The 14,821-nt window shown below is 39.3% G+C and overlaps 1 protein-coding gene across 5 annotated transcripts in view; it reads left to right on the plus strand.

Annotated features, from left to right (window-relative positions):
* DOCK8 (dedicator of cytokinesis 8) overlaps positions 1 to 14,821 on the plus strand; it is an 88,143-nt gene that overhangs the window by 15,470 nt on the left and 57,852 nt on the right. For 3 of the 5 annotated variants that reach the window (XM_027635058.1, XM_027635059.1, XM_027635060.1), the window contains 5 exons: positions 4,798 to 4,900; positions 8,378 to 8,553; positions 10,937 to 11,008; positions 14,239 to 14,362; positions 14,582 to 14,794. In XM_027635058.1, coding sequence (XP_027490859.1) covers positions 4,798 to 4,900; positions 8,378 to 8,553; positions 10,937 to 11,008; positions 14,239 to 14,362; positions 14,582 to 14,794 — 688 coding nt within the window. Of the gene's footprint in view, positions 1 to 4,797; positions 4,901 to 5,232; positions 5,242 to 6,306; positions 6,463 to 8,377; positions 8,554 to 10,936; positions 11,009 to 14,238; positions 14,363 to 14,581; positions 14,795 to 14,821 lie in introns of those variants that run through there. The other 2 variants (XM_027635063.1, XM_027635061.1) reach the window with 2 other exon arrangements.

Here is a 14,821-nt window from a genome sequence, read left to right on the forward strand (position 1 = left end):
CTGTCTTTGGCTGGAGAGGTGCTCCAGCCCTCTGATCACCTCCATTGCCCTCCTTTGGACCTGCTTCAACAGATCCATGTCTTTACTGTACTAAGGACTCCAGACCTGGATGCAGTAGTATAGGCAGGTCTCATAAGGGCATAGTAGATGCAAAATCCCCTCCCTCAACTTACTGACCATTTACCTTTTGATGCAGCCCAGGATGTGGTGGGCATTCTGGGCTGTGAACACACATTGCCAGCTCATGTCCAGGTTTTCGTCCATGAGAATCCCCAATTCTTTCTCTATAGGACTGCTCAGTGAGTTCTTCTATCAGTTTGTACTTGTGATTGGAATTGTCCTGACCCAGGGGCAGCACTTTGCACTTGGACTCGTTGAACTTCATGGGGTTCTTGTGGGCCCACTTCTCAAGCTTGTCTGAGTCCATCTGGATGGCATCCCTTCCTTTTGTTGTGTAAATTGCACCACAAACCTCCTGTTGATGTCCTTGATGAGGATATTGAAGGAAACCAGTCTGAGCCCTGAAAGACACCACTCCTCACTCGCCTCCCCCTGGAGGCTCCACAACAGCCATCGACTGCAACTCTTTGGCGATGTCCCTCCAACCAATTTCTTATCCACTGGGTAGTCTATCCGTCATAGCCATGTCTCTCCAATTTGGAGATAAGATGTCATGTGGGACCACATCGAAGGCCTTACACAAACAAAGGTATATGCCAACCATAGCTCTTAAGTTGTGGACCACTGCAGATACTCCATCATACAAGGCTGCCAGATTGGCTAGGTACAGTTTGCCCTTAGTAAAGCTGTGTTGGCAGCCCTGGATCACCTCCTTGTCTTGCATGTGCCTTAACATTGCTTTCATGAGCATCTACTCCATGATCTTCCTGGGCACAGAGATGAGGCTTGCCAGTGTGCAGTTTCCCCAGATCTTCCTTTCTCCCCTTTTTAAAAAAAGAGAGCAATGTTTGCCTTTTTCCAGATAGCTGGGACTTCACCTGACCACCATGACTTTTCAGATATGATGGAAAATGGCTTGGCATCAACAACAGCCAGTTCCTTCCTGTTGCAGTAGGAACTTTTTTCCTAGTAACTTATTAGCACTTTCTTGCTTCAATTTAAGCACATTACTTTTTCTCTCCATGGATATGAATTACTCACTGTTTTCTTTACACGTTACTACCTTTCACATAGTCAAGGACAACTGCTGTCTCCCATCATCTGTTTTATGACACATCTGTTTTTTCAGTCTTTTCTCGTGGGTCATCCTTCCCAAGAGTTTTAGCATTCTGACTGCTGTCTTTTGAAGCCTTTTAGATTTTATTGTACCTCACTCTGCGGTGTTATAGGAGTGTAAATCAGCCTAAGCACTGTCTCATTGGCTTAAATTAACAGAAATAACATCACCTTTTCATCGCTTGTGGTACTTTGTTAGTAAGTATCCCCATACACTTCCCAGTAAATGGCATGCTATTTTTTTAGACAGTTAATTTTCCTTTCTGTATTTCTGCATTTGATTTTTTTTCCTTCCTAAGTTTAGGGGTTTACATTTATTGTTATTGAATTTAGCTTTACTGATTTCAGACTGTTTCTACAATACTTTAGAGAGTATTTTAGTGTGATGTGATCCCCAGCTTTTAGTCCTGTGTTATCTACATCATCATCCATGTTGTAAAATAAAGTATGTACTGGAACTAGACTGAGGAAAAATTAACTTGCTTCTCACAGTAAAATTTCTTCATAATCTTCTTTTGAACTATTGATGACTGTGCCTTGAATATGTTTTATTAACCAGTTCTGGAACCAGCTGTGATGATTCCATCTAGCCAATGTGTCTTTACTTTGCTTATAGGAATGTCATGAGGGACAGTATCAAGAACCTTACTGAACCAGTTAAATTATCACAGAAAAGCATTAGATTGGCTTTATGTGACTGCCCTTTGATAAATCCATATTGACTATTCATCATCTCCTAATAATTGCCAATAATACACCAATAATTGCCAAACTTTTTGGACCATAGTTTTCTACAGTCCACATTTTCTAGTTGCACACCATGCACTTCATCATCAGACTATTAATAAACAGGCATGTCTAAGGTAATGTGCATTTTAATGTTTAATGAAATTTCATGCTCCCCTTGCTGTGGATGGAAACCACAGGGTTTTTCTCAGATTTTTCAGTGACTTGCCTTCATTTCTTATTGCCTTCTTTTCTTATGGCTTTTTAGCACATAGATAGACCTTGTTGCAGGTAAGGGTGACTGTAAAGCTCTCCTCAGAATCAGACAGGGCTGCTGTACAGACAAGGAGGGTAAAAGTATAGCCATGGCATAGATAGTCTGCAGCCTCCACAAAAGCTAGGGCGTGACATGCACTAGGTTAATATGAACCACCATTTTCCTGAAGGTACAAGGGACAGTGTCTAAGATAGTTGTTTGGTCAGAAAACAGGCGTGTCACAAACAACAACCATTTTGGCATTATCAAAGAACCATCTAGAAGGACCTCTGTTTACACCTCACTTCTCAAGTTTTCAAAAGTTTCTATGCTTGTCTCTGGCTGTTACATTCACCTTTTCTCCATGTCAGTGTACCTAACTTGTGCTTGTGGTTTAGTGTCTTTTAGCAGCTGTATCTTTCAGTTGTATAATCCTAGCAGATCTAGCCACTCATTTCTGAATTGGTTCAAACAAATTTTACTGTCTTCTTATTGTATTTTGCTGTTATTCTTACTGTATTTGTTCTCCCTTTCTTCCTTCAGTCACAGGAAAACTATGAAATCAATCAACTGAACTATTCTTATCTGAAAGTCACCATTATAGATTACAAAATTTGTTGTCCCTTGGACTGATTTAGTTTCCAGGTTATTTCTACTGGTGAGACAGTGGAACTGATGTCAGTGCTCCTGAGAAATGTATTTGCTCTCAATTAGCTGGCCTTGCACAAACTTTTACCAGGCAGCAAATTTGGCACTACATCCATATTTGTACTTCCTCTTGTGTAGTTGAAAATTCATACAGTTTTCTCTTCAAAGGGTCTGATGACCCCATATCTGGTGTAATTCAGGGATGACTAATATAATTGTTTACAGCAGCAACTTCTACAATAGACTTTTTTACATACATTAAGCCAACATCTGCTAGTACATCTGTTATTTTCATCAGTAACAGATACTTCTACACAAGGTAGAAACTGGCTGTGTTTGCAGGAAATTAATAATTTTGAATAATTTGAGTTTTGTACATGCATTCATTATCAGAGATTATTTGCAGTGGAAAAATGAGTAACAGTACCCCTAATATACAAGCAGGTTTGTTTTGGGTTTTTTTTAACAGGTCAAAGATAATCTAAGGAGTGCACAGAATTTGTTACTTTCCCTACATGGCTTGTTGCTTATATAATTATTTAATACCCTCTAAAAAATCCCATTTTTGATTTTTGGTATGTCAGTGATGAGTAGAAAATTCTCTTCCAAATGGACCTCTTCTCTTTGTAACTCTGGCTTTATTCTGTCTGCAATTACTACTGCCTTCAGGTTGGAGCGATGTCCCACTCACACCTGGCATGGTCTTTTGGCCTACAAGGAACTACTCTCATTTATGCAACTTTTGTTTTCTCAATCAGGCCTAATACCTCTAATACCTTTAATACAATACCTTCTGTAAAGTGCCTGTCTCTTAACATGAGCAGAAATGCATTGAGCCAAGTTTAGATTTTTGTCATGCTTGCTAAGAAAAGCATTAGTAAGTGTCACAGAATAGGTACATGAGTCATAGGAATCAGGAGGCCACAGAGGAGAGAAAGTGCAGACCAAGCAGGCAGACTGTCCAGTGGTATCTGGTGCTTCTAAGATGTCTGTTAATGCTTCCTGGAGCTGGAAGAGTCTCATATGACAGGGAATGTCTTTTTACCTCTCTATTTTCCTGTCTCCCATTTGACTGCCCTGGTGGGCTGCAGGCTATTATTTTTAATTGAAATCTGCTTAACTGCATTTTGTGTTAAAAGTCTTATCCTGAACACTCATGGTGAAATATATTGTAGATGTTTTACCATTTCATATCTGATTATTCTTAAACTGATTATTCTAAACTAAATAAATATTAATTTATTAGTTTTCATGAAAAATGACCAAGCTACTCTGATTACTGAATTTTCAGACTGGGTACATTATCATCAACCTGGGATTACTGAAGAATTCTGTACTGGCCTCTTTCTGCTTCCAATAAGATTGGTTAATTAACACTTAAGAAGACTTTCTCTCAAGTGTTCAGCTGATACAGTGTAGGCTGATTTTTAAATTCATACTTTAGTTTGTCTTGGGCTTTTCACAGCAAGCTGCATTATTAGCGTAAGTCTGGGCTTACACTGTTCAGTGAGTGGTCTTGTCTTGTTTTTATCCCTTGATCAATTAAAATATTTGCCTCTGTGATGTTCATTTTCCTTTCTCTGCTTTATTATCCTGTATTTCTGCTTTGCAGAAGTGAATCTTGCAAGTATTGCTATCCAGGTTGCAGTCACACTTCACTTAAGGGCAAGGTTGTTCTTTCTTGCATAGCTTTTCCCAGTTGTGAGGGTGGCAATATAGTGATAGAAATCTGTTGGAACAGTGACAGAGTCTTAATTATACAGAACAGCAAATGTTTTTTAAGGTTTGCATCAACTACAAGACGAGTTTAGACCATCACCAAAATACGCTTCTAAACACTGGGACAGGAGACCAAATTGACTAAACTCTGGCGTTTGGTATTTGTATGGGAATAATTATAATTACAAGGATTTTTCTCTGCTTAATTAAAGGCACTCCTCTGCAGAAATAAGAAAGCAATTTACTCTCCAACCAGGCTTTACACAGTTCTGTCAACGAAGTTTAAGCACCCCTGGCTTTTCTGCACTTCATCTGGTAAGTTTTGCTTTTATCTTCTTTACACCGGTTTGGCATCTACATTGCTTGATGGTTTTAGGGTAAATAAAGTGATTTTCTGAAGTCGTCTTGCTTTCCACTATCTTCTGTCTGAAACTGGTAAAAAGTACTCGCAGGTGAGCTGAGGAAATTATGCATTTGAAAAACCTGAGAATGTTCCTTGGAGCCTGAAATAGATAGTCTTTTTGTATATTACTATAAATCAAAGTTAATTAGTAGATGTTGGAGTATATTGCATTCTTTCCTTGGTGGAAACATTCAGGTTCATCAAATAAATGCTTTGTGTGGTGATCACAGGAGGTTGTGTTGCCAGGCAGCAGGTAAGCTTCAATACAGCCTCTCAGTCACACCACCACTCTCCTCCTGGTGCGATCGGGGAGAGAATAGGAAGAGTAAAAGTGAGAAAACTCATGGGTTGAGGAAAAGACAGCTTAATAGGTAAAGCAAAAGCCTTGTGCACAAGCAAAACAAAACAAGGAATTCAGTCACCACTTCCCACAGGCAGGCAGGTGTTTAGCCATCTCCAGGAGAGCAGGGCTCCAGCATCCATAATGGTGACTTGGGAAGACAAATGCTATGATTCTGAACATTCCCTCCTTCCTCCTTCTTCCCCTAGTTTTATATACTGAGCATGATTCCATATGGTCTGAAATATCCCTGTGGTCAGTTGGGGTCAACTGTCCTGGCTGTGTCCTCTCCCAGCTTCTTGTACATCTCTACACTGACAGGACAGTGTGAGGAGCAGAAGTCTTGGCTCTTTGTAAGCGCTGCTCAGCAATAACGAAAACATCACTGTGTTATCAAACTGTTTTCAACATAAATCCAAAACATAGCCCCATAATATTTACTGTGAAGAAAATTATCTGTACTCTTGCCAAAACCCACACAGAGAGAAAAAAGAAAGGTGGAGGCTCAATTATCTTGACTTAATACACCGTTTGCAGGGCTAGCAGAGGGAACAGCACGCTGACTGTTCTTCAGTGCTGTAGAGGAATCATGTTAAGTGAGAAATGCCCTGATTGGCACAGATATAATTGAGTCAACTGTTACATGTCTCCAAATCATCTCCAGCCCTATGACACTGCCCTTATGACAAAGGGGAAAAATCCCAGATCTTTTCATTGCCTTTTAGTAGTATAAGTATTCTACAAACATACTATGGCATAAATGAAACTAACTACAATTTTGGTACTCTTCCTCTCCCTACCCTTTTAATTTTTATTTCTTTTTGTGAGACCTGGTAAGTAGAAGCAGGAAAAGTCTTTGTGCACCAGTGAATGTGAAAGATGTAGAACACTAGATGTAAGCAGTTGCTTCCTGTGTGTTGGGGCCTCCCGCCACTACTCACTTCCTTAATCTGAAATGCTGTGGTGTCTAACTTGTTCCTTGCGGTTAGAGGCTGGGTTCCTTCTTCTGCATGCAGACAACTGCTTTTGCTCCTGAGAAACTTGGTAACGTTGCGTTTACCAAGTATTACACCGTAGCCGCCATTTTGTGTGCTGTCACAATCTACAAACCTCTAATTCATCATCCTTAAAAAGGTATGTTTGCAGTAATGATTTATGGCATTTTCTGTATAAAATTGTTTTGCACACTTCTATGATGTGTGAACAGGAGTGTTGGCTTCTTAGTTAAACCGTTATCTCTGTTTCCTTTGAAAATTTGCACCAATTGTTAGGGAGACCATTACCCTCCATCTGCATTTACTTTTTACACTGTCTTTTTTACATTTGTGTCTAATTTACAATAGTCAAAAACACATATTACTAATGATTAAAGATTATTGTTAACACTTGAACTAGAAAAAGAAGACAATGAAATGCGATGGATTTGACTCATCAGAATGGAAAAGTGTGATTTCTGAAAGGGAGTGCAATGCTTAATTGAAAATTAGATTGAATTAAGCAAAAATATTTTGCATATAAAACATTACATCTTCAGCAGTTGAAAAGATGAAGTATATGTACATTTTAAGCAGTTTTGCTTTTACCTTTTGGGATTTACTTTTTTAGTAAATCTAAATATATAAGATATATTTATTTTTAGTATACTTTATTTATATATTTTTTAATATATTTAGATCTATACATCTCTACATCTCTAATCTGTACATGTATATACACTAACATATAATGTTTTATCCACTGGCAGTACAGTAGGAGAGCTTCAGGGATATTATGCTGATAATTAATAAAAAAAATCGCAGTAGCCACAATATCGTTCAATATAAAGGCAATTTTGATATCAGGGACTTCTTTTTCTCACTCCGTATCAACAGCACCACAGAGCTATTTTTTGCTACCAGCTTCAGAAGACAGCCTTGTGAAAAGTATTTGGGCTAATCAAAGTGCAAGTGCAATGCAACCCTTGGTCTTTACAGACAAGGATGATTTGATAGCTAGTGTTTGCTAGAATTCTTCCTCCTAGTATAAAAGTTATTCCAGTGCTATTATTCAAATGCTGTAACTAATTTTCTGCGCTCTTACTATGCTGAGGTTTCATCAGCCTTTCTGGAACTCACAGAACATTAACTATAAGTTTTCTAAAGCTGTAGTTTTTAGATCTGTTTTTGACTTGTCAAGAAAATCAACTGTAAGAGATTTTAGTCTCTGTACTCAACTGGACAGATGTTTTATTTCCTAAAGAGATACACGGTATTTTTATTGACTATATAGCAAGTACAATAATTTTCAGTTTTATCTGAACACAGAATAACATGCACTTATATGAAGTCACATTTATGTGTATATGAAACAACTCTAGGTACCAAATCAAACAAGATTTTCTGCCTCTGTTTTTGACACTAAACAGATGAAAAGAACCAGACGGCATAATAGCATGTGTGAGTGGTAGAGCTTGTACTTGTTGAACTTTGTTCTGATCAGACATTCTGTGTAAAAATGGCTAATTAAATGTAATGAGATACAACAATGCCATGTGGTGTAGAAATGGTGAATATCTCAGGTTTGCAGTAACAACTTTAGAAGTTCCATGTAATATTTTGCACAAGTACCACACAAACCCTTGACAAATATGATAAAATTAGAACTCCAATAATATACAAATATACATTCTTACTGAAATAGTTAGAAAAAACCAATAGAAATAATAATTTTTTCTGATTTTGAGTATAGTCCTCAACTTTGTTGTCAGTTGAAAGCACACAGTCTTTAGTTGGTCCTTAACTCTGAAGAGTTAACTTTCTTGTTATTCACAGTGTGTTTTGTCTCTTCTCTCCTGTCCATCGGCAGCTCACTCCCAGCTAGTGCTGCCTGTCACTGTCATTTTGGTCACCTTCCCTTATCCTTTTTTATTCCTAGGTGAGAAGGTTAGAAGTTTGTTTCTGATGTTTAATACACAATGGGACAATCACAATAATTAAATAAATAAGCCTAAATTATACTGTCAGGAAAAGCCATCTGTTGCTAAAATAAATGCCTCTTTATTTCTCATTAGCCTTCCTTTTATGACGCAGTAGACCCAGTAGATTTTGAAGGTTTCCTAATGACACAGCTGAGCAACTTGGACTCAGAACTAGCACAAGAACTTGGGGATTTTCCTGAAGATGACCTGGATGTTCTCTTTACACCCAAAGAGTGCAGGACTTTGCAACCTTCTGTGCCAGAAGATGGGTAAGGAGAGTTTTTCTCCCTCTGAAATGCAACAGGTGTAAAAATAGTATTGCAGATGTTGATCCAAACACCTCACTCTACCATCCATCCATCCACTACACAGTTGATGAATGTTTGAACTTTGCCATTCATTCTGTTAGGCCTCTTTCCACGCTTAAAATTATGCAAGTGTTTACACAACTTCCTAAGCTTGCTGGTAGTGGCAGAAATGAGATAGATGTAAACCAGAAATAAGAGTAAAGAAGGGCAGGAGAATAGTATGAAAAGTAATTTTTGCAGCTGTGATGCCAGAGATGGAAGTTGATTCTGATCATGTAGTAAGCACAGGATTGAAGGGTTTTACTTTTTTTTCTTCTTTTTTTCATCTTTGTGTTACATGACATTGATCAGATCACTAAGACTCTTTCTCAGTAACTGTCTTGCTTAAATGGGGCGAAATAGTTCATGCTTCTCAAGGTTTGGAGAGAAAAAAAAGTGTTAATTTCTAGAGTGGAAGTCACTTTTGGTTTCAAGCTGACACTGATAAAATAATTCCACTGCTTTCAACAGCTTAAATTAAATAGGTAGCATGTACTGACAGTAGCACTCAACAGTCCTGCAAATATTTAAACTGGTTTGATAAACAGGCACATCATCGGCAACAGAATTTTTCAGAATAAGAAAATCCGTAAGAGAGTTTTCTGATGTGGTTTAAGCGAGTCTATCGTTTCTATACAAAATACTCTTCAAGGACTGTTTCACTGTAAATGGTACCTTTAAGTAGAACCTCAAAGGCCTATTGAATTTTGCAAGCAGTAACCATGAGATAAACTTGAAGTCAGCACCAGTTTAGCCCCGAACTGTTATGTCTGCAAAGATGGCTAAGTGTGCAATGTGTTTGGGATGGGGGGCGCGCTCCTACCAGTTTATTCAGAAAATGAACAGCACAGTCTATATTCTCTGCTGTGTTGAGCCTGAACAATGAAGGGACAAACAGACTTAGTTTATGGTGTCTTGGCTCACAGGGTAGACCTGCATTCCCCTCTGTTCCTGCAAATGCTACAGGCTGCTCTAATTCACCAGCCGACTGTATAAATTAGAGACCTATACAACAGCAGTATTTGTTCAGTGTTTTCTGCCCAACGTACCAAATGCAATGAGGCTAAGCAGGAAACAAAATTTGTATGATTCTTGCCAGCTATATGTAAACTAGCTGAGAATCCGTCTCTAAACAAGGTCTCGGTCTGCAAGTCTCTTCTTGGCCCGGTGCATCTCTCAGTAAGTTCAGGAGAGCAAAGGCAGTAGAGATGAGGTGTCACACTAGGTCACCTGAGAATCATACAGTTCCTAGGGACTTGTCTAACCTTTGCAGAAAAGGTGATTTTCACCTGAATTTACTCACAGAAAAAGTTCCAATCTTTATAATGAATTCTTGTCTTCCTGTGCGTTGGAGAGAGAGAACTGATGTGGGAGAGAGTGAATATTTTGCTGCTTGAAGTTCCCATTTATTTAAATGATGAACAAAAATATTTTAAAAAGTATCCATCTTCTGAAATTAGATCTGAAATATTTTTCCCTATTTCCAAGGTTACTTCCCAACATGCCTGATGTTTGAAACAGCAATTATCTGTTTGTTTTTCCAATAGGAGAACGTGTAGACTCATGCTGTACAATCAGTTTTAAGCTTGATTTACACCACAGAGACATCAAGAGGGCTTTTTTTACACAGCAGCTTGCCATTTAGCTGTTCACATTGCTATCACTGATATTAGTGTTTTCACAGAAAATCCTGATCAAAGATGCGAGGATATGTTAGGGAAGATGAGAACACAGAAGGAGCATGCACCGAAGATTGGCCTGCAGGCAGTGCAGTCTTTGATGTCTTTGTGCACCGAGAGCAGGAAGCAGATACCACTGACTGAACTGGGTTAACATACTGCCTGCTTGCAAACATACCTCCCACCCAAACCAGATACAGGAACCATGGTGGCAGGGGCACAGAGCAGCCTGGCATCAGCCAAGGCTCTGTCCTGCACACATGAACCCACATCAGCTGTTACCCGGTCTTGGTAATCAGTTGCAAATCTATTACATGGTCTGTATGGGATGTGTATTTTGCAGCAACATCAGTATTATATTTATGAAATAAATAGTGTGGCACATGGTTACCTCTAGTAATGTATGTCTGTAAATTTATAAACATAGTAACAAAAACATGCATCAGGGAATTCATGCAGTACACAGAATTTTTTGAACGTCAAACAATAGTTTAGCAGTAAAATAAATACACAGAAGAGGACTAATAGAGAATCCTTTTCCTGAATAGCATGTTTATATAAATTTCTTTGTCCTGAAAGTATGACTTAGGTGCTAAAATATTTACAATATGTTGCTTTTTCCACAGGGTTGAACTGGACTCACATGTCAAAGACTGTGTTCAGACATATATCCGTGAGTGGCTGATTGTGAATCGAAAGTAAGCTACATATAATTAAATAAAATCAAAAATACATTCCATCTTATTTATCAGAGAGGAGGTCTTGCTGTTATAAGTAATCCTAAAGACTAATGATTTTAATCAGTGGTTGAAGACAAGAACTGACTTTTCATTGAGCTATTGCATCTGCTTCTTAATTATCAGGCACTCTGGGAATTAAGTAGGAAAAAATTCACATCAACGTATATAATGCTGATTTATCTAAATCAGGAATACTAGTACTATGTGATCCCACTAAAAGGAAAGATAACAGCGATAAAGATTACATTTGCATGCTTTTCTCCTATCCATGCCCTGAAAATTCAACACAATCTGATTTCTAATGGTGTCTGAAAGCTCAAGGACTATGGGCTTTCCCAGCAGTGACTGAGTGTATTCATGGGATTATTAGTGTTATAGCCTACTTTACTATTTTACATAAGTAAAAAAAATTATTTCTGCATTTGAGGTCAGTGTAATTCAACACACAGAACTGCATCTGTAGTCTTTCTGAGTGACTTAATTTCCTTTCATTTACTATATTATATTATATTATATTATATTTTCCATTACATATGTTAAATGTGAAAGGCACTCTCAGTCAGTGTTTTCTATGCAAGGTTGCATGTCCCCAGACTCTTAGGGGAGTCTGGGGAATGGGGATATCTTGCCTCCTTCCCTGTCACCCCATCCTGTTCTTCAGAAAGAGGGTTTTGGAGCTCTGTTTTTCTGTAACACTTCCATTCATCCCCTCATGCACTCGTACCCTGTTCTAAAGAAGCAGTAGGAGGCGGTGATAGTGGAGTACTGGCACATTTGCTTCCATTGTGTTGTACCCCTTCACCCACCCTTGCTGCTCTCTGCTTTTCTAACATAACGTACATCAGCAGTCAGTGCTGTATGGGTTGAGTCCTGGCTATTGTAAAGGAATTGCATTGTTTAACTGTGCAGCTCGTGCTCCTCAGCGGAGCAGCTGCTGAGGGTTATCAAGATACTTCCTCCAGGGGTGCTGATGAAATTGATTGAATTCTCAGAACTGTTTCACAGTGAGTCACCAAAAATAGGCTCATGGGTTTTGCGGGCTCTCCATCTGTGCTGCTCTTTCACACAGCATTGTTCTGAGCACACTGTAAAGAGCGAGTGTGCAGCTTTGTTCGTGCACTTTGTTGAGTGAACAGTAAAGTAGGTAAGGTGAAAAATAGAACATAGCTGTTTCTGCATTTAGGTGTACTGGTAGAAGTGTGAATAGAGCCATAGAAATACACATATGAGGAAAGTTTTGTTGCGCGTTTTAGTATTTCATTCATTCAGATAAGGTAAATTTGCATTAAGGAACTTTTTTTGCAGTGGACTCTGTGGTAAACATGATGATGGGCTCTACCAGAGAGCTGAGCTTTGATGTCTGTGGCTAGCAATGCAAGCAAGTTATTAAAAATTGGAAAGAACAAGGCAGTGTCAAATATGCTGCAGTGTCACATAAAAAAATTATGGATTGTTATTGGTAATCTCATGTTAGTGCTTGGACACTATTCTCAGAATAGGAAGGAGAAGAAAAGATATCAAGAGAGGAGTGAGAAAAAAGTAAGTGTAGAAGGCTTTCCATTGTCTTGAGAAAGGCTGGAAAAACTGGAGTTGCCTACATAGGAAGCAGATTCATAGGATAGGTTGCTGATTGGTGAGCTATGGATGAGAGGAGTGCGTAAGTGACTTTCATGCATTCATGAATGCGAAGGTTCAGAACAGGAGGCTGAGGAGTCTTTGGTGAGTGGCGTGAGCAGAGGTGGTCCTTGTGCCCGAGAGCAGAGAGGTATGTGGCAGAGAAGCTGGACACAGGTGGAGTACATGTGTTTTTGCCAGAGGCTGCATGGGAGGCTTGTTCCTGTGCCTGTCTGTTTCTCGTTTCAGTTTTCCTTTGTTCCTTTTCCTCATTCCATTTACTTAATTCAGTGTGTGGCCAATAAATTGACATGTGTGGTAAAAGCGTGTTTTGCCACTTGGTGAGTTTTAATTGCTACCATGCTTTTCAAAATAAATAAACAATATAAATAAATTTTCCAGGAGTACTTTAGGGGAAAGGCATCTCTATTGTAGCTTGTAAACCAGAGGCAAAGTGTGAACTCAGGTACATAAATTTCTTGATTAATCGTTTGCCACTGGAGGTAGCGACAAAATTATCTACACAACCTCTTCTGGATGCTTAAATATCTTAAAGTCATGCAGAATTCCTGTCTTCCATTCTGGAGTATTATGGTGGCTCCAAAACAAGGTCACATCCAAGGAGAGCTGGGATTGTCTCTTTTATGACTTCAGTTTTCATTGCAGTGAACTGGTAAATTATTAAAATGCAAACAATTAAAACTAAAACACATCAGAGCATATAATTCAGTTACTCCCAAAATGTAATAAAAAAGGTGTCTCCTTGATCAATAATTGCTTATTGTGGCTTCTTTATGAAAGTACTCAAATGTTTAGCCATCGCCTTGGGAGTGTTATGGAAAGGCAAATGAATAAAGCAGGATCATGTAACTAAGGTGGCTGATTGCAAAAAGGCCATCAAAGGATTTAGCAAATTCTATACTAAAGTGAAAGAAGCAGAGCTCTGGGTGCATCTGGTATCTTTTTTTTCAGGATTTTCCATCTGCCTCAAAAATGAAACTTGAAATTGGAACCTTGCTGCAAAATTTTGCAAAGTTACCGGCAGAGAGCGTTACATTGTCCCATAGCAGTAGCCCTCTTCAAAAATGGGCATTATTTGAAAGGTTTAGATTGTTGCCTGTGTTTAACTTGGGATGCTAGCTAGGTCCAGGATAAGAACACTAAGCTTTTGGATGTATAATTGCAGAAGCAGATCCAGCCAAAAGACAAGTGATCCAAATCCATGTTCTTAAGGTCACTGAACTAATCACTGTGTCTAATGAGGAGATCAGGGCTGAATTTGTACCTAGATCTGGTTTTGGTGCTGTCTCAGGCTCATGGTCTTTGCAAAAGTGATCTGAATGAATTTTCTTCCTTTTAAGACTGTTCTTAATATACGTGATAGAGTTGCAGTGGTGTGTTAAAAGAAATTAAAGTTGTGAAATGTCACATTTTTGCATAAAAGCTGTGCTGTGCTGCTCTTTTGCAGAACAATGTTTACAGTTCTTTAATATTTTTTTATTTGCCTTTTCTGTTTTATTTTCCCTTAACTCCTCCTCATGCTATCCTGACTTTCTTGGGCTTGTCCGAGAAAGGAACCAAGGGAATTCAGATACATGTAGCCTGAAAAATAGGGGATCCCGAAAAGATTTTCACAAGACGCTTCAAAAACAAACCTTTGAATCAGAAACACTGGATTCTGGCGATGCAAGTTTCCAGGTACATTTTCTTAACTTTGGGAGAAGTAACCAAATACTGCAGCTTCCCTCAAAAGAATCATCCCAGGATCTCTCTAATGGCATCAAGCGGAGCACCATGCTCGCCATTAGGCTTCATGGCAGAGGTGGCATTAAGATCCCCTCTGCCAGACCACCAAGAGTCGTTCCCTGGCACCCTGGTGCTCAAGCCACAGCTTGCCATTTTGCTGCTTTCCAACAGGCGGGACCCCAACACGTCCATGCTCTCCCCGAGGAGACCTCCAAGACGACCCTTGCCTCCTCTTACTTCGAGCTCCGCAGCCTGCAACCAGACCCCCGCTTGGAGAATCTTCTGCGGCACGTCAGCGCTGAGGAGTTTGAGAGGCAGAATGAGGAGGCGCGGCGCACCAACAGGCACCCTGAGCTCCTCGCCCTCTACCCCTCTGTGGATGAGGTGAGCTGGGAGGCTGGTTTTCCCCAG

The sequence above is a fragment of the Corapipo altera genome, unplaced genomic scaffold (genome assembly GCF_003945725.1).
Source record: "Corapipo altera isolate COAL_440 unplaced genomic scaffold, ASM394572v1 61411, whole genome shotgun sequence".
In the NCBI taxonomy this organism is placed as follows: Eukaryota; Metazoa; Chordata; class Aves; order Passeriformes; family Pipridae; genus Corapipo; species Corapipo altera.